Genomic DNA, 23,149 nt, shown 5'->3' with positions numbered 1-23,149 from the left:
TATGAGGAGGGGTGAGTGCAGCGTGGTATGAGGAGGGGCGAGTACAGCATGGTATGAAGAGGGGCGCGTGCAGCGTGGCATGAGGAGGGGAGAGTGCAGCGTGGTACGAGGAGGGGCGAGTGCAGCGTGGTATGAGGAGGGGTGAGTGCAGTGTGATATGAGGAGGGACGAGTGCAGCGTGGCATGAGGAGGGGAGAGTGCAGCGTGGTATGAGGAGGGGTGAGTGCAGCGTGGTATGAGGAGGGGTGAGTGCAGCCTGGTATGAGGAGGGGCGAGTGCAGCGTGGTATGAGGAGGGGCGAGTGCAGCGTGGTATGAGGAGGGGTGAGTTGCAGTGTGGCATGAGGAGGGGAGAGTGCAGCGTGGTATGAGGAGAGGAGAGTGCAGCGTGGTATGAGGAGGGGTGAGTGCAGCGTGGTATGAGAGGGGCGAGTGCAGCGTGGTATGAGGAGGGGAGAGTGCAGCGTGGTATGAGGAGGGGCGAGTGCTGCGTGGTATGAGGAGGGGCGAGTGCAGCGTGGTATGAGGAGGGGCGAGTGCAGCGTGGTATGAGGAGGGGCGAGTGCAGCGTGGTATGAGGAGGGGCGAGTGCAGCGTGGTATGAGTAGGTGCGAGTGCAGCGTGGCATGAGGAGGGGTGAGTGCAGCGTGGTATGAGGAGGGGCGAGTGCAGCGTGGTATGAGGAGGGGTGAGTGCAGCATGATATGAGGAGGGGCGAGTGCAGCGTGGTATGAGGAGGGGTGAGTGCAGTGTGATATGAGGAGGGGTGAGTGCAGCATGGTATGAGGAGGGGTGAGTGCAGCATGGTATGAGGAGGGGCGCGTGCAGCGTGGCATGAGGAGGGGAGAGTGCAGCGTGGTATGAGGAGGGGTGAGTGCAGCGTGGTATGAGGAGGGGCAAGTGCAGCGTGGTATGAGGAGGGGCGAGTGCAGCGTGGTATGAGGAGGGGCGAGTGCAGCGTGGTATGAGGAGGGGAGAGTGCAGCGTGGTATGAGGAGGGGAGAGTGCAGTGTGGTATGAGGAGGGGTGAGTGCAGCGTGGTATGAGGAGGGGAGAGTGCAGCATGGTATAAGGAGGGGCGAGTGCAGCGTGGTATAAGGAGGGGCGAGTGCAGCGTGGTATGAGGAGGGGGTGAGTGCAGCGTGGTATGAGGAGGGGTGAATGCAGCGTGGTATGAGGAGGGGTGAGTGCAGCGTGGTATGAGGAGGGGTGAGTGCAGCGTGGTATGAGGAGGGGTGAGTGCAGCGTGGTATGAGGAGGGGAGAGTGCAGCGTGGTATGAGGAGGGGAGAGTGCAGCGTGGTATGAGGAGGGGAGAGTGCAGCGTGGTATGAGGAGGGGTGAGTGCAGCGTGGTATGAGGAGGGGAGAGTGCAGCGTGGTATAAGGAGGGGCGAGTGCAGCGTGGTATAAGGAGGGGCGAGTGCAGCGTGGTATGAGGAGGGGGTGAGTGCAGCGTGGTATGAGGAGGGGTGAGTGCAGCGTGGTATGAGGAGGGGTGAGTGCAGCGTGGTATGAGGAGGGGTGAGTGCAGCGTGGTATGAGGAGGGGAGAGTGCAGCGTGGTATGAGGAGAGGAGAGTGCAGCGTGGTATGAGGAGGGGCGAGTGCAGCGTGGTATGAGGAGGGGCGAGTGCAGCGTGGTATGAGGAGGGGCGAGTGCAGCGTGGTATGAGGAGGGGTGAGTGCAGCATGGTATGAGGAGGGGTGAGTGCAGCATGGTATGAGGAGGGGTGAGTGCAGCGTAGTATGAGGAGGGGCGAGTGCAGCATGGTATGAGGAGGGGCGCGTGCAGCGTGGCATGAGGAGGGGAGAGTGCAGCGTGGCATGAGGAGGGGCGAGTGCAGCGTGGTATGAGGAGGGGCAAGTGCAGCGTGGTATGAGGAGGGGCGAGTGCAGCGTGGTATGAGGAGGGGCGAGAGCAGCGTGGTATGAGGAGGGGAGAGTGCAGTGTGGTATGAGGAGGGGAGAGTGCAGTGTGGTATGAGGAGGGGAGAGTGCAGCATGGTATAAGGAGGGGTGAGTGCAGCGTGGTATAAGGAGGGGCGAGTGCAGCGTGGTATGAGGAGGGGGTGAGTGCAGCGTGGTATGAGGAGGGGTGAGTGCAGCGTGGTATGAGGAGGGGTGAGTGCAGCGTGGTATGAGGAGGGGTGAGTGCAGCGTGGTATGAGGAGGGGTGAGTGCAGCGTGGTATGAGGAGGGGAGAGTGCAGCGTGGTATGAGGAGGGGAGAGTGCAGCGTGGTATGAGGAGGGGTGAGTGCAGCGTGGTATGAGGAGGGGAGAGTGCAGCGTGGTATAAGGAGGGGCGAGTGCAGCGTGGTATAAGGAGGGGCGAGTGCAGCGTGGTATGAGGAGGGGGTGAGTGCAGCGTGGTATGAGGAGGGGTGAGTGCAGCGTGGTATGAGGAGGGGTGAGTGCAGCGTGGTATGAGGAGGGGTGAGTGCAGCGTGGTATGAGGAGGGGTGAGTGCAGCGTGGTATGTGGAGGGGGCGAGTGCTGCGTGGTATGAGGAGGGGCGAGTGCAGCGTGGTATGAGGAGGGGAGAGTGCAGCGTGGTATGAGGAGGGGTGAGTGCAGCGTGGTATGAGGAGGGGAGAGTGCAGCGTGGTATAAGGAGGGGCGAGTGCAGCGTGGTATAAGGAGGGGCGAGTGCAGCGTGGTATGAGGAGGGGGTGAGTGCAGCGTGGTATGAGGAGGGGTGAGTGCAGCGTGGTATGAGGAGGGGCGAGTGCAGCGTGGTATGAGGAGGGGCGAGTGCAGCGTGGTATGAGGAGGGGCGAGTGCAGCGTGGTATGAGGAGGGGAGAGTGCAGCGTGGTATGAGGAGGGGAGAGTGCAGCGTGGTATGAGGAGGGGGCGAGTGCTGCGTGGTATGAGGAGGGGAGAGTGCAGCGTGGTATGAGGAGGGGAGAGTGCAGCGTGGTATGAGGAGGGGCGAGTGCAGCGTGGTATGAGGAGGGGCGAGTGCAGCGTGGTATGAGGAGGGGCGAGTGCAGCGTGGTATGAGGAGGGGCGAGTGCAGCGTGGTATGAGGAGGGGCGAGTGCAGCGTGGTATGAGGAGGGGAGAGTGCAGCGTGGCATGAGGAGGGGCGAGTGCAGCGTGGTATGAGGAGGGGTGAGTGCAGCATGGTATGAGGAGGGGTGAGAGCAGCGTGGTATGAGGAGGGGCGAGTACAGCATGGTATGAAGAGGGGCGCGTGCAGCGTGGCATGAGGAGGGGAGAGTGAAGCGTGGTATGAGGAGGGGCGAGTGCAGCGTGGTATGAGGAGGGGTGAGTGCAGCGTGGCATGAGGAGGGGCGGGTGCAGCGTGGTATGAGGAGGGGCGAGTGCAGCGTGGTATGAGGAGGGGCGAGTGCAGCGTGGTATGAGGAGGGGTGAGTGCAGCGTGGCATGAGGAGGGGCGAGTGCAGCGTGGTATGAGGAGGGGTGAGTGCAGCGTGGCATGAGGAGGGGCGAGTGCAGCGTGGTATGAGGAGGGGCGAGTGCAGCGTGGTATGAGGAGGGGCGAGTGCAGCGTGGTATGAGGAGGGGCGAGAGCAGCGTGGTAAGAGGAGGGGAGAGTGCAGCGTGGTACGAGGAGGGGAGAGTGCAGCGTGGTACGAGGAGGGGCGAGTGCAGCGTGGTACGAGGAGGGGCGAGTGCAGCGTGGTATGAGGAGGGGCGAGTGCAGCGTGGTATGAGGAGGGGCGAGTGCAGCGTGGCATGAGGAGGGGAGAGTGCAGCGTGGTATGAGGAGGGATGAGTGCAGCGTGGTATGAGGAGGGGTGAGTGCAGTGTGGTATGAGGAGGGGCGAGTGCAGCGTGGTATGAGGAGGGGTGAGTGCAGCGTGGTATGAGGAGGGGGAGTGCAGCGTGGTATGAGGAGAGGCGAGTGCAGCGTGGTATGAGGAGGGGTGAGTGCAGCGTGGCATGAGGAGGGGCGAGTGCAGCGTGGTATGAGGAGGGGCGAGTGCAGCGTGGTAGGAGGAGGGGCGAGTGCAGCGTGGTATGAGGAGGGGCGAGAGCAGCGTGGTATGAGGAGGGGAGAGTGCAGCGTGGTACGAGGAGGGGAGAGTGCAGCGTGGTACGAGGAGGGGCGAGTGCAGCGTGGTACGAGGAGGGGCGAGTGCAGCGTGGTATGAGGAGGGGCGAGTGCAGCGTGGTATGAGGAGGGGCGAGTGCAGCGTGGCATGAGGAGGGGAGAGTGCAGCGTGGTATGAGGAGGGATGAGTGCAGCGTGGTATGAGGAGGGGTGAGTGCAGCGTGGTATGAGGAGGGGTGAGTGCAGCGTGGTATGAGGAGGGGCGAGTGCAGCGTGGTATGAGGAGGGGTGAGTGCAGCGTGGCATGAGGAGGGGTGAGTGCAGCGTGGTATGAGGAGGGGCGAGTGCAGCGTGGCATGAGGAGGGGTGAGTGCAGCGTGGCATGGGGAGGGGCGAGTGCAGCGTGGTATGAGGAGGGGTGAGTGCAGCGTGGTATGAGGAGGGGCGAGTGCAGCGTGGTATGAGGAGGGGTGAGTGCAGTGTGATATGAGGAGGGGTGAGTGCAGCATGGTATGAGGAGGGGTGAGTGCAGCATGGTATGAGGAGGGGTGAGTGCAGCGTAGTATGAGGAGGGGCGAGTGCAGCATGGTATGAAGAGGGGCGCGTGCAGCGTGGCATGAGGAGGGGAGAGTGCAGCGTGGTATGAGGAGGGGCGAGTGCAGCGTGGTATGAGGAGGGGTGAGTGCAGTGTGATATGAGGAGGGGCGAGTGCAGCGTGGCATGAGGAGGGGAGAGTGCAGCGTGGTATGAGGAGAGGAGAGTGCAGCGTGGTATGAGGAGGGGCGAGTGCAGCGTGGTATGAGGAGGGGCGAGTGCAGCGTGGCATGAGGAAGGGAGAGTGCAGCGTGGTATGAGGAAGGGAGAGTGCAGCGTGGTATGAGGAGGGGCGAGTGCAGCGTGGTATGAGGAGGAGCGAGTGCAGCGTGGTATGAGGAGGAGCGAGTGCAGCGTGGTATGAGGAGGGGCGAGTGCAGCGTGGTATGAGGAGGGGTGAGTGCAGCGTGGCATGAGGAGGGGCGGGTGCAGCGAGGTATGAGGAGGGGCGAGTGCAGCGTGGTATGAGGAGGGGCGAGTGCAGCGTGGTATGAGGAGGGGTGAGTGCAGCGTGGCATGAGGAGGGGCGAGTGCAGCGTGGTATGAGGAGGGGCGAGTGCAGCGTGGTATGAGGAGGGGCGAGTGCAGCGTGGTATGAGGAGGGGCGAGTGCAGCGTGGTATGAGGAGGGGCGAGTGCAGCGTGGTATGAGGAGGGGAGAGTGCAGCGTGGCATGAGGAGGGGCGAGTGCAGCATGGTATGAGGAGGGGTGAGTGCAGCATGGTATGAGGAGGGGTGAGTGCAGCGTGGTATGAGGAGGGGCGAGTACAGCATGGTATGAAGAGGGGCGCGTGCAGCGTGGCATGAGGAGGGGAGAGTGCAGCGTGGTACGAGGAGGGGCGAGTGCAGCGTGGTATGAGGAGGGACGAGTGCAGCGTGGTATGAGGAGGGGCGAGTGCAGCGTGGTATGAGGAGGGGAGAGTGCAGCGTGGTATGAGGAGGGGTGAGTGCAGCATGGTATGAGGAGGGGTGAGTGCAGCGTGGTATGAGGAGGGGCGAGTACAGCATGGTATGAAGAGGGGCGCGTGCAGCGTGGCATGAGGAGGGGAGAGTGCAGCGTGGTACGAGGAGGGGCGAGTGCAGCGTGGTATGAGGAGGGGTGAGTGCAGTGTGATATGAGGAGGGACGAGTGCAGCGTGGCATGAGGAGGGGAGAGTGCAGCGTGGTATGAGGAGGGGTGAGTGCAGCGTGGTATGAGGAGGGGTGAGTGCAGCCTGGTATGAGGAGGGGCGAGTGCAGCGTGGTATGAGGAGGGGCGAGTGCAGCGTGGTATGAGGAGGGGTGAGTTGCAGTGTGGCATGAGGAGGGGAGAGTGCAGCGTGGTATGAGGAGAGGAGAGTGCAGCGTGGTATGAGGAGGGGTGAGTGCAGCGTGGTATGAGAGGGGCGAGTGCAGCGTGGTATGAGGAGGGGAGAGTGCAGCGTGGTATGAGGAGGGGCGAGTGCTGCGTGGTATGAGGAGGGGCGAGTGCAGCGTGGTATGAGGAGGGGCGAGTGCAGCGTGGTATGAGGAGGGGCGAGTGCAGCGTGGTATGAGGAGGGGCGAGTGCAGCGTGGTATGAGTAGGTGCGAGTGCAGCGTGGCATGAGGAGGGGTGAGTGCAGCGTGGTATGAGGAGGGGCGAGTGCAGCGTGGTATGAGGAGGGGTGAGTGCAGCATGATATGAGGAGGGGCGAGTGCAGCGTGGTATGAGGAGGGGTGAGTGCAGTGTGATATGAGGAGGGGTGAGTGCAGCATGGTATGAGGAGGGGTGAGTGCAGCATGGTATGAGGAGGGGCGCGTGCAGCGTGGCATGAGGAGGGGAGAGTGCAGCGTGGTATGAGGAGGGGTGAGTGCAGCGTGGTATGAGGAGGGGCAAGTGCAGCGTGGTATGAGGAGGGGCGAGTGCAGCGTGGTATGAGGAGGGGCGAGTGCAGCGTGGTATGAGGAGGGGAGAGTGCAGCGTGGTATGAGGAGGGGAGAGTGCAGTGTGGTATGAGGAGGGGTGAGTGCAGCGTGGTATGAGGAGGGGAGAGTGCAGCATGGTATAAGGAGGGGTGAGTGCAGCGTGGTATAAGGAGGGGCGAGTGCAGCGTGGTATGAGGAGGGGGTGAGTGCAGCGTGGTATGAGGAGGGGTGAGTGCAGCGTGGTATGAGGAGGGGTGAGTGCAGCGTGGTATGAGGAGGGGTGAGTGCAGCGTGGTATGAGGAGGGGTGAGTGCAGCGTGGTATGAGGAGGGGAGAGTGCAGCGTGGTATGAGGAGGGGAGAGTGCAGCGTGGTATGAGGAGGGGTGAGTGCAGCGTGGTATGAGGAGGGGAGAGTGCAGCGTGGTATAAGGAGGGGCGAGTGCAGCGTGGTATAAGGAGGGGCGAGTGCAGCGTGGTATGAGGAGGGGGTGAGTGCAGCGTGGTATGAGGAGGGGTGAGTGCAGCGTGGTATGAGGAGGGGTGAGTGCAGCGTGGTATGAGGAGGGGTGAGTGCAGCGTGGTATGAGGAGGGGTGAGTGCAGCGTGGTATGTGGAGGGGAGAGTGCAGCGTGGTATGAGGAGGGGCGAGTGCAGCGTGGTATGAGGAGGGGCGAGTGCAGCGTGGTATGAGGAGGGGAGAGTGCAGCGTGGTATGAGGAGGGGGCGAGTGCTGCGTGGTATGAGGAGGGGCGAGTGCAGCGTGGTATGAGGAGGGGAGAGTGCAGCGTGGTATGAGGAGGGGAGAGTGCAGCGTGGTATGAGGAGGGGCGAGTGCAGCGTGGTATGAGGAGGGGCGAGTGCAGCGTGGTATGAGGAGGGGCGAGTGCAGCGTGGTATGAGGAGGGGCGAGTGCAGCGTGGTATGAGGAGGGGCGAGTGCAGCGTGGTATGAGGAGGGGCGAGTGCAGCGTGGTATGAGGAGCTGACTTCCCTCCAGCTGGATTTTCAGTTTGCATCACTGCCTCCCCTACAGCTTGTAGTTTGCGCCCCTGGCTCTCCTATGGCTGGGATCATAGTTTGCACCCCTGGCTCCTCCCCTTCCCCCCAGCATGGATCAAAGTTTGCACCCTTGCCCCTCCCCCCGGCATGGATCACAGCACTGCTGCATGGACCATTCTACACTGATTGCATTCACATGTGATACCTTGCAGTTTCCGTAGCAGCCAGACGGAATGGAAGCCAGTGGCCTGTAGCAGCTAATGGGGAATCCTTTTCCATTTCCTCTGCCAGAAGTCGTACAATACACCGGCCTGAGTAATAATAACCTCTATGGAGCTACACACTGCCTGCCTCCTGATTAGGGCAATAATGGCCATTCCTGATGAACGAGTGGCCCAGAGCCCATCCTTTACACTCAATGGGCCTGATTCACAAAGCGGTGCTAACAGTTAGCACCCTGGTGAAAAGCCCTTTATCACGCCTAAACTCTGTTTAGGCATGATACGTTTAGGCATGATAAGTTTAGGTGTGATAAGTTTTTAGGCGTGATAAGTTTAAGCACCAACTGGGTTAGCACCGCAGTGCACAGCTGATCAAAAGTTTTGCGCTAGCAAAGTCTGGTGCACTTTGCATAGAGTTTAATGGCGCTGCTTTGCGTGCGGGACTTTGCATGCGATCTAAACTTATCTAAACTTAGCATGCCTAAACTTAGCATGCCTAAACTTATCATGCCTAAACTGAGTTTAGGCATGATAAAAATGGTTATCACGCCTAAAGTCTCTAACTGGGTTAGCACCGCTTTGTGAATCGAGCCCAATGACTGTGACAGCAGCAGAACTGACAAATATACCTACCTTGGCCTGGAAATCAACCAATCTGGAAGCCTTAAAGGGGCACTCTGATGAAAATGATGCTCTGTCATTATCCCCACCATCAGTTATTTAATATGGAACGCATACATTTCGCCAAAGAAAATAGCTCCTAACACCACCCTACTCCCCTACAGAGTTGAGCTGCATCATTACAACAGATCTTGCGATGGACTCCTCTCTGCTAAACTGCTAGCAGACACTACACAGCTGATTTATAATGCAGCTCACACACTACAGAGCTGTGCTGTTGCTTTTCACATGTAACTAGCTAAGTCAATTAATACACACGCTGGTAAGTAACTAATTAGCAGCCTGTTTATTTATTTATTTACTTAACTAGTTACATGTGAAAAGAAACAGCCCATCTCTGTAGTGGTTGAGCCACATTATAAATCAGTGGTGTAGAATGTCTGCTGTCCATCGCAAGATCTGATGAGATGATGCAGCTCAACCCTGTAGGGGAGTAGGGTGGTGTTAGGAGCTATTTTTTTAACAGAAGGTGTATGGTGAAATGTATGCTGTCCATATAAAATAACTGATGTGGGGATAATGGAACAGCATAATTTTTGCCGTAGTGCCCATTTAAGCCAGCCATAGAGGCCCTAAAAGCCAAAGCATGCCGAACGTTCTATGCCATCAGGAAAGAGCTGCACCACCTCAAACCACCGGTAAAGGTCTGGTGGAAAGTCTTTGATAGAGTCATCAGGATTAGGATTAGATTGTAAACTCCTCTGAGGACAGACAGCGCCATGACTATGTACTCTGTACTCTGTATTCTGTAAAGTGCTGCTGAAGATGTCACTGCAATATAAATACATAATAATAAAAATAATATGGTAGGAAATTAGGCTATGACTATGGTAGGAATAGAGCTCCTCTGAGGGCAGTCAGTGACATGACTATGTACTCTGTAATGTGCTGCAGAAGATGTCACTGCTATATAAATACATAATAATAATATGGTAGGACATTAGACTATGACTATGGTAGGGATTAGATTGTGAGCTCCTCTGAGGACAGTCAGTGACATGATGACTATGTACTCTGTAATGTGCTGCAGAAGATGTCAGTGCTATATAAATACATAATAATAATATGGTAGGACATTAGACTATGACTATGGTGGGATTAGAGTGTGAGCTCCTCTGAGGACAGTCAGTGACATGACTATGTACTCTGTAATGTGCTGCAGAAGATGTCCGTGCTATATAAATACATAATAATATGGTAGGACATTACACTATGACTATGGTAGGATTAGATTGTGAGCTCCTCTGAGGACAGCCAGTGACATGACTATGTATTCTGTAATGTGCTGCAGAAGATGTCACTGCTATATAAATACACAATAATAATATGGTAGGACATTAGACTATGACTATGGTAGGATTAGAGTGTGAGCTCCTCTGAGGACAGTCAGTGACATGACTATGTACTCTGTAATGTGCTGCAGAAGATGTCAGTGCTACATAAATACTAAATAACAACAATTACACACAACAGCCATACAGAAAATTTCCAGCAAGGTAACACTCTTACCTGGTGTATTTGGGGGAGGGGGTAACGATTTCCTGACCCCACGAGACCCCCAGGCAGAGACAGAGCAGGAGGACGATGACCATGTTGTCCGACGAGTCAGATCAGAGTCTGCAGACTGTGCAGGGAGGGGGACGGCACCCGATATAGTGTATAATGTAAGGGGTCAGTATCTGGACACTAGAGGACAGGAACTGGGTCCAAAGTCTGTGTGTCTGTGTGTGTGTACAGGGCAGGGGGCCAGTCCACAGTCTCTGTGTGTGTGCAGGGCAGGCGGTCAGTGTCCACTCTGTGATCAGGACGGGTGGGTCAGAGTCCCATAGGGCAGGGGGCCAGTCCCCAGTCTGTGTGTGTGTGCAGGGCAGGCGGTCAGTGTCCCCTCTGTGATCAGGATGGATGGGTCAGAGTCCTGTAGGGCAGGGGGCCAGTCTCTATATACTGTGCAGGGGGTGATCTCTGCTGTCTCCACTCAGAATGAGGGTCTAGGACTTCCTTTGTCCCCCAGCAGCAGATGAGAGATCCAGATGGGAGTGAGTGTGTTGGAGAAGAGTCAGGGCTAGTTGTCAGAAGAGGAGGGGGAGGAAGAATCTGGTAAAATCAGATCCAGATGTCGCCTCCTCTGCTCTCTGCAGCGCACGCCGACCCCCCGCACTCCGCTGTCTCAGGATACGTCAGCACCGCGCGCTGGCACACCTGGCGGCCAAGTGTCCCCGCGTGTCCCCGGCCCACCTGCTCCTCCGCACTCAGGAAGACACATGGAGAGGATCTGCCCTCCACAGTCACACACTGCAGGGGGAGAGCGATGAGGACAGAAGCGTGTTGTGTGATCTGGGTTTTCGATAAGTCTGCTTAAAGGGAACCTAAACTGAGAGGGATATGGATGTTTCCTTTTAGACAATACTAGTTGCCTGGCAGCCCTGCTGATCTCTTTGGCTGCAGTATTGGCTGAATCACAACCCTGAAACAAGCATGCAGCTAATCCAGTCTGACTTCAGTCAGAGCACCTGATCTGCATGCTTGTTCAGGGGCTGTGGCTGAAAGTATTAGAGACACAGGATCAGCAGGAGAGTCAGGCAACTGGTATTATTTTAATAGGAAAAATCCATATCCTTCTCAGTTTAGGTTCCCTTTAAAGAGAAACTCCGACCAAGAATTGAACTTTATCCCAATCAGTAGCTGATACCCCCTTTTACATGAGAAATCTATTCCTTTTCACAAACAGACCATCAGGGGGCGCTGTATGACTGATATTGTGGTTAAAGCCCTCCCACAAGAAACTCTCAGGACCGTGGTACTCCTGGCAGTTTCCTGTCTGTGAACCTTGTTGCATTGTGGGAAATAGCTGTTTACAGCTGTTCCAACTGCCAAAAAAGCATGCAGCAGCTACATCACCTGCCAGCAGTAAAAATGTCACTATGTAATAAATGTCAGAATGTAAATCAGGGATTTAAAAGATTTTACAATGGGCAAACATTGACTAAATTATTCATACATAATTATTCTAAAAATTAAGCACTTTTTTATTACATTATTTTCACTGGAGTTCCTCTTTTAGGTGTCCACTAACTCAGTGGCGTACCTAGGGTATTTGGCACCCGGTGCTCATTATCCACAGACACCCCCCCCCCCCCCCCCCCCCAATCAGGAAGACAATGTGCGGCTCGCTTAGCCGAAAAATGGGGCTACATTGTGCGGCTGCGCTGAAAAATGGGTGTGGTCATGGACCAAAATGTGGGTGTGGTCACAGGTGGAGACAAATTTACATGAACCTAGCAATGGTGGGACATTAGATTATGACAGTGGTGGTGAACCTTTTGGAGGCTGAGTGCACAAACTACAACCCAAAGCAGTGGTGCTCAGCAGAGCTCGAATATTCGAGTAGCTCGAATATTCGAGCTCTTTTTTCAGCTATTCGAGCTCGGTATTCGAGCTCTGAATAGCTGCAGCTATTCGAATGGGCTATTCGAGTAAACGCGAATAGCCCATTCACTATTCGAGCTATTCGAGCTAACAGCGCTATTCGAGCTCGAATACCGAGCTCGAATAGCGTCATAGCACAGATTGATGTCCTTAGAGCCAATCAGAGGGCTCCCAGGCCCTCTGACGGCAGCCAATCACAGAGGGGGACCCTGGCCAGCCCCTACCCTATAAATAGCGGCCGCCATGTTCCGTTTTTCCGTCCTTGCCTGACTTTGTACAGAGAGAGATCTGCTCCTTTGTGCTTTGGCTTAGCAAGAGCTTTATTGTGGTCAACTACCTAGCGTTTTTGCTCACATACACCTCCTATACACACCTATATTGTTGTTAGTTAGATAGACATTGTATTTTAGTTAGTAGCTTGTGTGTTACATAGAGACAGACACAGCTGCTGCAGGCAAGCTCACACTGCTTTAGGCCTCAGGGCCTTGCCTGTGTGGGCAGCTGTCCTCCTGTCCCCTGTTAGTTTATTATACCAGTGTTTCTGCTGTCCTACCTTTACTACTGAGTGATTGTATTTTGTAGTAACTGTACTAGGACACTCACTGTCACTGTTTGTTCATAGCTCCTGCGTGTGCGTGCACAGTACACACACTCTATTTCCTTCTGATTACTATTGATTATTGTAATTTCTAGTTGTACTTACTAACTACTTACTACTAGGGACACTCAGTCACTGTTCATAGGCTAGTTCCTGCGCTGCGTGTGTGTGTGCGTGCACTGTCAGTACACACACTCTATTTCCTTCTGATTACTACTGATTATTGTAATTTCTAGTTGTACACTTACTTACTTACTACTAGGGACACTCAGTCACTGTTCATAGGCTAGCTCCTGCGTGTGTGTGTGCGTGCACTCACTGTCTGTAGTGTAGTGTGCACACACTCTATTTCCTTCTGATTACTACTGATTATTGTAATTTCTAGTTGTACCTACTGTTACTACTTACTACTAGGGACACTCAGTCACTGTTCATAGGCTAGCTCCTGCGTGTGTGTGTGTGCGTGCACTCACTGTCTGTAGTGTACACACACTCTATTTCCTTCTGATTACTACTGATTATTGTAATTTCTAGTTGTACACTTACTTACTACTTACTACTAGGGACACTCAGTCACTGTTCATAGGCTAGCTCCTGCGTGTGTGTGTGTGTGCACTCAGTACACACACACACTTTATTTCCTTCTACTTAATCTGATTACTACTGATTATTGTATTTTCTAGTTAGTGTACTAGGGGACACACTCACTGTTCACTGTTCACACTTATACTGATTACTGAATTATTGTATTTTGTATTAGTACTGTACTAGTAATCACTTAGCGATCTAATCACTTAGTGATTAGTGTCACCTCACCCACCAACCCACTCCATTAAAGTACCCCACTTTTTCACCCGCCCTTTTAAAAAACTTTTTTGTTTACGCCCAAAACATCAAAGATGTTTGGAAGTGGCAGCCAGCGCGGTTTGGGCAAGGGGAAGGGCAGCAAGGGAATCAAGAGGAGAGGGAGCAGCATTGTGGCAAGCCGCGGCCGCGCCACCATGCACAGTTCCGCAGCAGCAGCAGCTGCGTCAGTGGCTAACATTCCTCCAATAGCCACTGGCCGTGGACGCCTTGGGCGCCGCCCAGCAGGAGCAACTCACGCTGCAGAGACACAGCAGCAGCAGCGTGTAGTACCTGCTCCTATTTTCCTCCAGCCGGGTCGGAAACGTCCCATTGAGGAAAAGGATGCAGCCACTGTGGTGCAACTGATGACGGAGGATGAGCAGCCCGCCATCAGCTCTGCATCCGAGGCCTCCACCCTCACCACCACCACCACCCCTGTTCGCAGCAGCCGCCCAGCAGGACCTGGGGAGGAGGCCAGTTCACCGTCACAAGTTGGCGACCTGTCACTCAGCAGTATTTTTACCCCAGGCACCATCAGGGTATTGTCTGCTGTTGTTGGCGATTTGGAGGAGGAGATGCTGATGGGCACTTTGGGGGATGAGGGATTGGACAGCAAGACTGTGGCGACAGTCAAGCAGCCCATCCATGCATCAGGAGAGGAGTTTGGGGGGTCATCATCCCAGCAGGACATGTTTCAGGAGGGGGAGGATGATGATGATGATGATGTGGTGACAGACAAAGACTGGGTGCCGCCACCACCAGCACCTGGGGATGTCATCATCAGCAGCTCTGAGGAGGAGGAGGAGGATGCGCTTGTGGGCCTTGCAAGGAGGCACATCATTGCAAGCATTGGCAGCAGTAGGCAGGCCCCACAGCCTGCTGGTGTCTCAGGCTCAGCAGCAGCAGCATCTGCCAGTACCACCACCAGCCGCACCCAAGCCCCCCCCCCCCCCAACCACCACAGGGAGACAGGAAGCAGCGGCTCCAGGCCGTAGGGGGTTGTTTTTGTCACCAATCTGGCGATTTTTCACTATGCCCACAGTGTACAGCAAGTACGCCACTTGCAACCACTGTCAGCGGAAGTTGAGCAGAGGTGCAGACCCCTTAAAGTTCAGCACGAGCTCGCTCATCAACCACCTTGCTGCGAAACATTTCCACCAGCATGAGGAGTTCCAGAGGCTGAAGGCATCTGGTGCTGGCAGTGGCACCACACCCATCACTGCACAGCCTTCAGCAGCAGCAGCAGCAGCAGCAGCAGCAACAGCAGCCACCCGCCCTCCTGCTCCTCCAGCAGCACCAGCAGGAGTGCGGAAACGCACTGCTCCTCCCCCCTCTGCAACTCCTGCCGCCGACACTGAGGCCTGTTCTGGCAGCCAGTCCTCAGTGGCCTCCTCTGCTGTGTCTGCTGATTTCCGTGCCAGCAAAAGGCCACGCCAGAGCCTTTTGAGCGAGTCCTTCCAGGGGGTGGTTAGGGCTCTGCCTCCCAGCAGCCGTTGCGTGCGGCAGCTGAACGGCTTGCTGGCACGGGCCATGTGCTCCCAACTCCTGCCGTACACGCTCGTGCAGGAGGGGAGCGACATGCGTGCGCTGCTTGCTTGTGCAGCCCCAGACTGGCAGCTCCCCAGCAGACACTTTTTCGCCCGCAAGGCCATTCCTGCACTGCACCGCTTTGTGATGGCCAATGTGGAGCGAGGGCTGGAGCACGCGGTTGGTGAAAGGGTCCACGTCACCATGGACTCCTGGAGCAGCCGCTTCGGGACAGGCCGCTACCTGTCCTTCACTGTCCACTGGGTCAGCTTGGTGGAAGGGGGTGAGGATGGGAGAGCAGCAGCGGGCACAGCAGCAGCAGCAACACAGTGGGTGGTGCCACCCCGCAGGGTCAGGGGAACTGCAGCAGGTTCCTCCGATCCTCTGCCATCCTCCAGCACACCTGGCCAAACCCCCCGCCTCAGCAGCAGCGTGAAGGCTCGCCACTGCCAAGCGCTGCTGCAGTTGGTCAGCCTTGGGAAGACCAAATTGACGGCAACCCATGTGTTGGCCAAACTCCAGGAGCAGGAGAGGATTTGGCTGACCCCCAGAGGCCTCAGAGTCGGAGAGGTGGTGGCCGACAATGGGGCCAATCTGGTTGCCGCAATTGACAGGGGAAACCTGACCCACATCCCCTGTCTTGCCCACGTGCTGAACCTGGTGGTGCAGAAGTTGTTGCGCACCTACCAGGGGATGGGCGAACTGCTGGAAACGGCAAGGAACGTTGTGCGTCACTTCCGGCGCTCGGCTGCAGCCTGTGCGAGCCTGGAAGACGTGCAAAAGGAGCTGGAGCTGCCACGCCATCGGCTGATCCTTGACGTTCCGACTCGCTGGAACTCCACCCTGGCGATGTTGGAGCGTCTGGATGAACAGAAGCACGCTGTCAACCAGTACCTTGCCAGGGCCACTGTTTCCGCCGCTCAGAGAAGGGACAAGACCAGCAACATCCCGTCCATCGTCCCCGATGATGACTGGAGGCACATGCAGCAGGTGTGCTTAGTGCTGGCTCCCTTTCTGCAGGCCACTAACATGGTGAGCAGGGACCATGCTATGGTCTGCGAGTGGGTGCCCCTGGTTTGTCTGCTGAACAGGGCCCTCGATGCTTTGCTGGAACAGGGAGCGGCAGCCTTGGACCAGCAGGAGCGGCAAGCAGCTGCACAGTCCACCTCTGAGGGGGAGGAGGAGGACTTGGTGGAGGTCCCTGACCTTGCTGCTGATGAGGGGGATCAGCACAGCGCAGCTGAGTTGGTGCGGGGGTGGAGAGAGGATGAGGCGGCAGAGGAGGAGGATGAGAACAGCACTTCCGTTGATGTGCCAGCACACGTGGCCCGCCTCTTCCCAATGGCAGCGCACATGCTGACGTGCCTGCGCAAGGACCCCAGGGTGATCCAGATGAAGCAGAGGGAGGACATCTGGATCAGCATGATGTTGGACCCACGCCTCAAGGGGAAGTTGAGCCAGTTCCTGTCGCCTGCAGGAGGAGACCCAGCGCAACAAATAAGGAGCTTGCAGCAGGCCCTTGTTGAGCGCTTGGAGGAAGCCTTCCCCCTGCCTTCCACCCCCACTATCCAGCCAGCACAGAGGCAGCAGCAGGTGCCTGCATCCAGCAGCAAGCGCCCCACAGACCTGCTGTCTCTCAGCAACGAGCTCTACAGGACTGTAGAGGCTCCGGCAGCAGTGACTAGAGAGGAGGTGCATGTAGCAGCATCCTCCTCCGGTCACAGCCAGCGCCTGACCCGAATGGTGGCTGACTACATGGGGTCCTAGATCAGGCTTGATAGCGATGCCCCTGTTGATCCCATGGAGTATTGGGTCAAGCGCCTGGAGATCTGGAGCGAGCTGGCGCAGTACGCCCTGGAAGTGCTGTCCTGCCCCCCTTCCAGCGTGCTGTCCGAGCGCTGCTTCAGTGCAGCTGGTGGCGTGGTCACCGAGAAACGCTCACGTCTGTCTCACAAGTCTGTGGACAGACTGACGTTTCTCAAGATGAACCAGGCGTGGGTGGAAGGCGAGTTCCTGGCCCCTGTTGTCGGCGAGAGGGGGACATGAACTGGCTGCCGGAAGAACCATCGTTAATGTGCCTTACCACCCTTTACCACCTCCTGGCTCCTGCTCACTAAGCCAGCCTGGTTCACTTTGACTATTACGTCGCCTACAGCCACACATTTTACATCTACAGTGGGCTGCTGTGTACTGCCCTTCTGCTGTCTGTCTGTGTTTCCCACTGCCAGGGTACACAGAATTACCTTCTGCTGCCGCTTTGCCACCAGCTATTACGTCCAACAATAGCTATATCTGTGTAATTTGCTGTAAAAAAAAGGTTTAATTTTTCTGAGGTGCCCGGGTTGAAAACTGTGTTGTCCCAGTTGTGTATTGGACATGATGTGGGCTGCACGACCGCTGTCTGGGACCTCCTGTTGTGTTTATTTACAGCCCTGGTATCAACGCTAGGTACCAGGGCTATTATGTCACGCTGCCTACCTACCTGCTGCCACACTCACACTACAGTCTCCTCCATTCCTCCTGCTGCTGCTGCTTCCTGTCTGTGTTTCCCAGTCCCACTGCCAAGGGTACACAGATTTACCTTCTGCTGCCGCTCTGCCACCAGCTATTACGTCCAACAATAGCTACTCTCATTACTCCTCCATTCCTCCTGCTGCTGCTGCTGCCTGTCTGTGTTTCCCACTGCCAACGGTACACAGATTTACCTTCTGCTGCCGCTCTGCCACCAGCTATTACGTCCAACAATAGCTACTCTCATTACTCCTCCATTCCTCCTGCTGCTGCTGCTGCTGTCTGTCTGTGTTTCCCACTGCCAGGGTACACAGAATTACCTTCTGCTGCCACTCTGCCACCAGCTATTACGTCCAACAATAGCTATATCTGTGTAATTTGCTGTAAAAAAAAAAAAGTAAACCATTAAAAAAAAAAAAAAAGGTTTAATTTTTCTGAGGTGCCCTGGTTGAAAACTGTGTTGTCCCAGTTGTGTATTGGACACGATGTGGGCTGCACGACCGCTGTCTGGGACCTCCTGTTGTGTTTATTTACAGCCCTGGTATCAACGCTAGGTACCAGGGCTATTATGTCACGCTGCCTACCTACCTGACTGCCTGCTGCCACACACTCATCCTCCTCCTCCTGCTGCTGAATTTACCTCCTGCTGTCTGTGTGTTTCCACTGCCAGGGAGCACATACAATGGCGCTTCCAACATGCGTGCGCCACCAGCTATTTATTACGCTCAAAAATAGCTGCATTTCTTTAAAAAAAAAAATATAAAAGAGAAATAAGTGAAGAAGAAGAAGACGATATAGAAGAAGAAGAAGATATAGAAAAAGAAGAAGACGAAATAGAAAAATAATAATAAGAAGAGGATATAGAAAAAGAAGATATAGAAAAAGAAGATATAGAAGAAGAAGATGAAGAAGATGAAGAAGATGAAGAAGAAGATGAAGATGAAGAAGATGAAGATGAAGAAGAAGATGAAGAAGATGAAGAAGAAGAAGACGATGAAGAAGAAGATGATGAAGAAGATGAAGAAGAAGAAGACGATGAAGAAGAAGATGATGAAGAAGATGAAGATGAAGAAGATGAAGAAGAAGAAGATGAAGATGAAGAAGATGAAGAAGAAGAAGAAGAAGAAGATATAGAAGAAGAAGAAGATATAGAAGAAGAAGATATAGAAGAAGAAGAAGAAAATGAAGAAGAAGAAGAAGATATATAAGAAGAAGAAGATATAGAAGAAGAAGAAGAAGAAGAAGAAGAAGAAGAAGAAGAAGAAGAAGAAGATATAGAAGAAGAAGAAGAAGATATAGAAGAAGAAGATATAGAAGATGATGAAGAAGAAGAAGAAGTATATACAGTACTGAACAGAATTTTGGACACAACTTCTCTTCTCTTTCCACCTTTTTTTTTAAAGGAACATCCCCACATAATCACTTGCTGTTGTTACTTGGGAAAAAAAGATGTTTCTTGCATCATTCACCCTCAAAACAAGTGTTGGAAGCTATTTAAGGCCAATTCGAATAGTCAGCTCGAATAATGAGCTCGAATACCGACTCGAATAGTGAGCTCGAAGTCCGAGGTCGAATCGAATAGTAAACACATGATTTAACTGACAGATCTGCAGATCTGAAAATCCAACCTGGTGGATCTGATCTGCAGATGAATGTCAGTTAAATCATGTGTGTACGATGATCTGCAGTTCTCATAGACTATCATTGCAATTTGCAGGGTTGGATTTTTGGCAGGAACAGATCTTTTGCAGCTACAGATCTTTTGTGTCTGTACAGCATCTGTGTGTGCAGCATCTTGCAAAGTTTTTTTTCTGATGGGGAGTTCAGCTCCATAGAATAGACTGTGTAGAGTATGGCTCTCATACTACATGGAAGGGGGTAAAACAGATCTGTGATCTTTCATTTTCAAAAGACTATGGTCTGATGTGTGTATGAGCCTTAGGAGTCTCACCCAAGGACTCCTTACTGAATAGGTGCTGGCTTACAGGAAGTTCTCCTGACATCATTCAGCAGGTAATACTTTTGTTCTACTTTGATTTTCTATCACTAATAGAAATCTTCTGTGGTAGATGAATTCTAACAGAAAATAACTATGTTACGCTGTATGGACGGATATCTTTTTTCAACCAAACGATGTTTTTATGTTCTAATCTAAACATATGAAGAAAACTTATTGTGATGCCATTGTTTTCATCTAGTATCATGTTGGCACCATCTAGTGGTGAATAGAGAGTACTACAATATTGTTTTTATGACACGGGGTTTGTAACGTCCAAAAATAAAAAATAAAAATAGTAAAAAAAATTGTGACCCAAATATAAATATATTTAACCCCCCTTTTTTTCTATAATAGGTCCCTATATGTCCCTCAGTTTTTCTTTGGTCTGGGTGCCTTTACCTGACTTTCATGAGCTATGCAGTGCCAGTGGGATTATGGGAAGTTTTTTTCCGTTAGCTACAGTATCAAGCTTGTCTCAGAATGCAAATAACAGAAAGCTTCCTACGGATAAGATAAGGACACTATGACCAGAGGTAATTGAATTCCGCCCCCTTTCCCCTTGAAGCGTTCACACAGTGATGTTAGCCTGTTGACTAGGTGATGGTTGCTGTGGGAGGGACAGTAAGCTGTGGCAATAGGGAGGGGTAATTAACACTGAGCGGGGTTGAAAAGAAAAGGACAGAAGTGATGTCACTTTTGGCATCACAGAGAAACATTAAAGATGGAAACCAGCAGAGATGTTATTTGCTTTGTTTCATATCAGATTTCTCCTTAATCTGACAGTGAAAATTAAAAATAGCAGGATAGGTAAGTAATTTCTCATTGGACGATTTTTATTTTATTTTTTCAGTTAATAGGGAGTTTCATTCGACTTTAAAATACCAAACATTTCACTTGTGTTACCGCATGGGAATTGACATTTATTGAGGTATTTACCACACAAGTCAATAATTTATCTCACTAGTCAGTAATTTTGCGTTTCCATGCAGTCTTAAAGGAAAACTATCAATTAACATATTTTTTTCAATTAAGATAGGAATTGTACGGGTGCCAAGTACTGGTGTATACATTTGAATCTTTATCTTGTTTGCTGTGATCTAATTCCTTTCACACTTTTCTGATGGGCAGTCTGCTGTAATCTGACACCAGAATGATCCATGAGGGGAGGGGGAATTCCCTCACACTGCATCTGTTAATCCTGTGTGTGTGCAGAGAGCTCAGTCAGAGACAGGCAGAGCTTTCTCTCACAGAGAGCGGAGGAAATGTATCACATGTGCAACATAAACATCTGTAATTGTGTGTGTGAAACCTGATACCTGACAGGCTTTTGTTTTCATAGAACTCTGCTTCAATATTACACTGATCTACAATATTACACTGTTCTTCTACATGTTTAGTAAATTCAGCTGTAATGTGGTAATGCTTGGTGAATTGAAGGCATCGACCCAATTAAGATTCAAGCTGCAATTTGCTGTCACTCACTGTCCCTCAACAGGGTCCCCAACGTAACAATGTTAATGGACCACTATTGTGAAAAAAGTAGGCAGTTAAAATCTGACAGAACCAACAGGTTTTGGGCCAGTCCATCTCCTCATGGGGGATTCTCAGGGTTTTCAACAGCATTTCCTGAACAGCGGTTGCAAAGTCTAGCTGACAAAATAGTGTGCAAGTGAGTAGGGAGGCTGGCTGGTATGTTACTATTTTGGCAGTTAAACTGCTATTCAGGAATTGCTACTGAAAACAAAGAAAACCCTGAGAATCCCCCATGAGGAGATGGACTGGCCCAAAACCTGTCGGTTCTGTCAGATATTAACTGCCTCCTTTTTTTCGAGATAGTGGTTCTTTAACATACTTTATGAGCGATTTTGTATGTTTTTGGGATGTGTAAAGGAGTAGGAGACCCCTGGCCGATTCAAGCACTGCAATATAAGATTGCTTGTTGGCCAGATCATCACCGTGCCACCTCTTTTATTGTGTAATAGTACAAGAGGTGTAATAGTTGAAGTACTTTATTGTCATTGTGTAACACAAGGAAATTGTGAAATAACAGAGGATCTTTCTCCTTGCCCCACAGGAGATAACAATTTTGGATACTGAAGAAGAAAGATAACTCAACAATAACACCGAAGTCTTTGCATACATTTCGCAGGGTGTATTCTTACACGTTGCGCTTAAGAGCACTTGATGAAGGCTTATGCCTCTTTATCCAAGCTGAGATGCTCAGAGCCAGAGATTACCTCCCTTCTATGGACGTTTGGTTGGACACACTTGGCTCAGTTGCAGAGACCCTTCTCTCTCTCTCGAAAGAGAGAGATTCGTAGTTTAGTATCTCTTCATGTTCTGGGATCTCCACCGTAGAGTGGAGCTCATGCGCCATTCCCCTATGACCTCCATGGATCCCACTGGTGTGAACGGCACAGCCCCTTTTGTAGGCAACATTTCAATTCCAAGCTTTTTTAATGGCCTTTGGTTACCACATCCTGAGGCTTCTAGGAATGTCTCAGGATTTGGTCAAAACACAATAAAGTCGTAATAGCTTTTTTCACTTCTGCATTTTTAAAACTGTATATAAGGGGGTTAATCAAAGGAGAAACCACGGTATAAAAAATGGAGAATACCTTACTGGCATTGTCCCAACTTAAACCCAAGATTGGTTGGAGGTAGATTCCAAAAGCTGCCCCGTAGAAAGAGATGACTACAGCGAGATGGGAAGCACAAGTGGAGAATGCCTTGGATCGGCCTTCAGCTGAACTTATGCCTAAAACGGTGGAAATGATTGAGACGTAGGACATCAGTATAATGGGAACACAAGCAAGCCACATGAACAAAGAAACAACAAACATAACCAGCTTCCTGAGATAAGAGTAGGTGCACATGAGCTTCAGAAGTGGTGGGATATCACAGAAGTAATGGTTAATACTATGTGAGCCACACAAAGGGAAATAGAATATGGTGATTGTATGCGAGACAGCAGCCAAAAAACTGATTATATAAGCCCCAGACACCATTGTCCAACACTTGTGCTTGTTCATAATACTATGGTAGACCAGAGGTTGGCATATGGCTACAAAACGGTCATACGCCATGGCTGTCACCAAATAACTTTCTGAAATAACAAAAACGGCAAATGAAAACATCTGAGCGGCACATCCGATGAACGAGATGGACTTGGTGTCAGAGATGAAATCTGCCAGGACTTTGGGGGTGATGGTGGAAGAATAACACAAGTCTACGAATGACAGATGACTCAGGAAGAAGTACATAGGAGTATGAAGATGGTGGAACGTCCTTATCAAGAGGATGAGCCCCAGATTACTCAGGAAGGAGCAGGTATAGATGAGGGAAAACAGAACAAAGAGGAGTCTCTGGATAAAGGAGTTAGTGGTCAGTCCTAGGAGGACAAAACTATCTGGTCTGGTCAGATTCACGTCCATATCCATTAGGAGCTAAAGGTGAGATGAGTAGATACGTTTATGCTTGTTCACTCACTCCAAATAAGTCTAAGATACTCCCCTTTTCTTCACATGAAAAGGAGAGGGAGGAGTTGGGCAAATTTGACCGACTACAGGAGAAGCGGAAGGGCCTATAAAACGGTCTAGAATGAATAAAGTGAGACTCTGTGGAGTTCCCGAATGTGTTACTAACTTGGACAAATATCTCCTAAAGCTCTTTATGGACTTTGTTCTCCGCTATAAACCAGACTACCTTCAGATGGAAGGTGACGCAGGTGAAAGTACACAACCCATCTAGAGACTTAATTGTCCACTTACAGGGTTACAGGGTGAAAGAAGATAATTTAACATCCACAAGAAGATGACAGTATGATTCCAACAACACAACACT

The 23,149-nt window shown here is 52.3% G+C and overlaps 2 protein-coding genes across 2 annotated transcripts in view; both read right to left on the bottom strand.

Moving 5' to 3' along the window:
• Positions 1 to 10,445, bottom strand: part of PCOLCE (procollagen C-endopeptidase enhancer) — a 62,891-nt gene extending 52,446 nt beyond the window's left edge. The window contains exon 1 of the mRNA XM_068273888.1: positions 9,909 to 10,445. Coding sequence (XP_068129989.1) covers positions 9,909 to 9,991 — 83 coding nt within the window. The 5' untranslated portion in view covers positions 9,992 to 10,445. The remainder of the gene's footprint in view (positions 1 to 9,908) is intronic.
• An 11,350-nt stretch (positions 10,446 to 21,795) lies between these two features.
• On the bottom strand, positions 21,796 to 22,746 carry LOC137561808 (olfactory receptor 8D1-like). The gene has a single exon (XM_068273164.1). It carries the CDS (start codon positions 22,744 to 22,746, stop codon positions 21,796 to 21,798), a length of 951 nt encoding a protein of 316 aa, XP_068129265.1.
• Between the last annotated feature and the right edge of the window lie 403 nt (positions 22,747 to 23,149).

Source organism: Hyperolius riggenbachi, chromosome 3, assembly GCF_040937935.1.
Source record: "Hyperolius riggenbachi isolate aHypRig1 chromosome 3, aHypRig1.pri, whole genome shotgun sequence".
Lineage (NCBI taxonomy): Eukaryota > Metazoa > Chordata > Amphibia > Anura > Hyperoliidae > Hyperolius > Hyperolius riggenbachi.
This window is presented reverse-complemented; position numbering and strand designations above follow the sequence as displayed.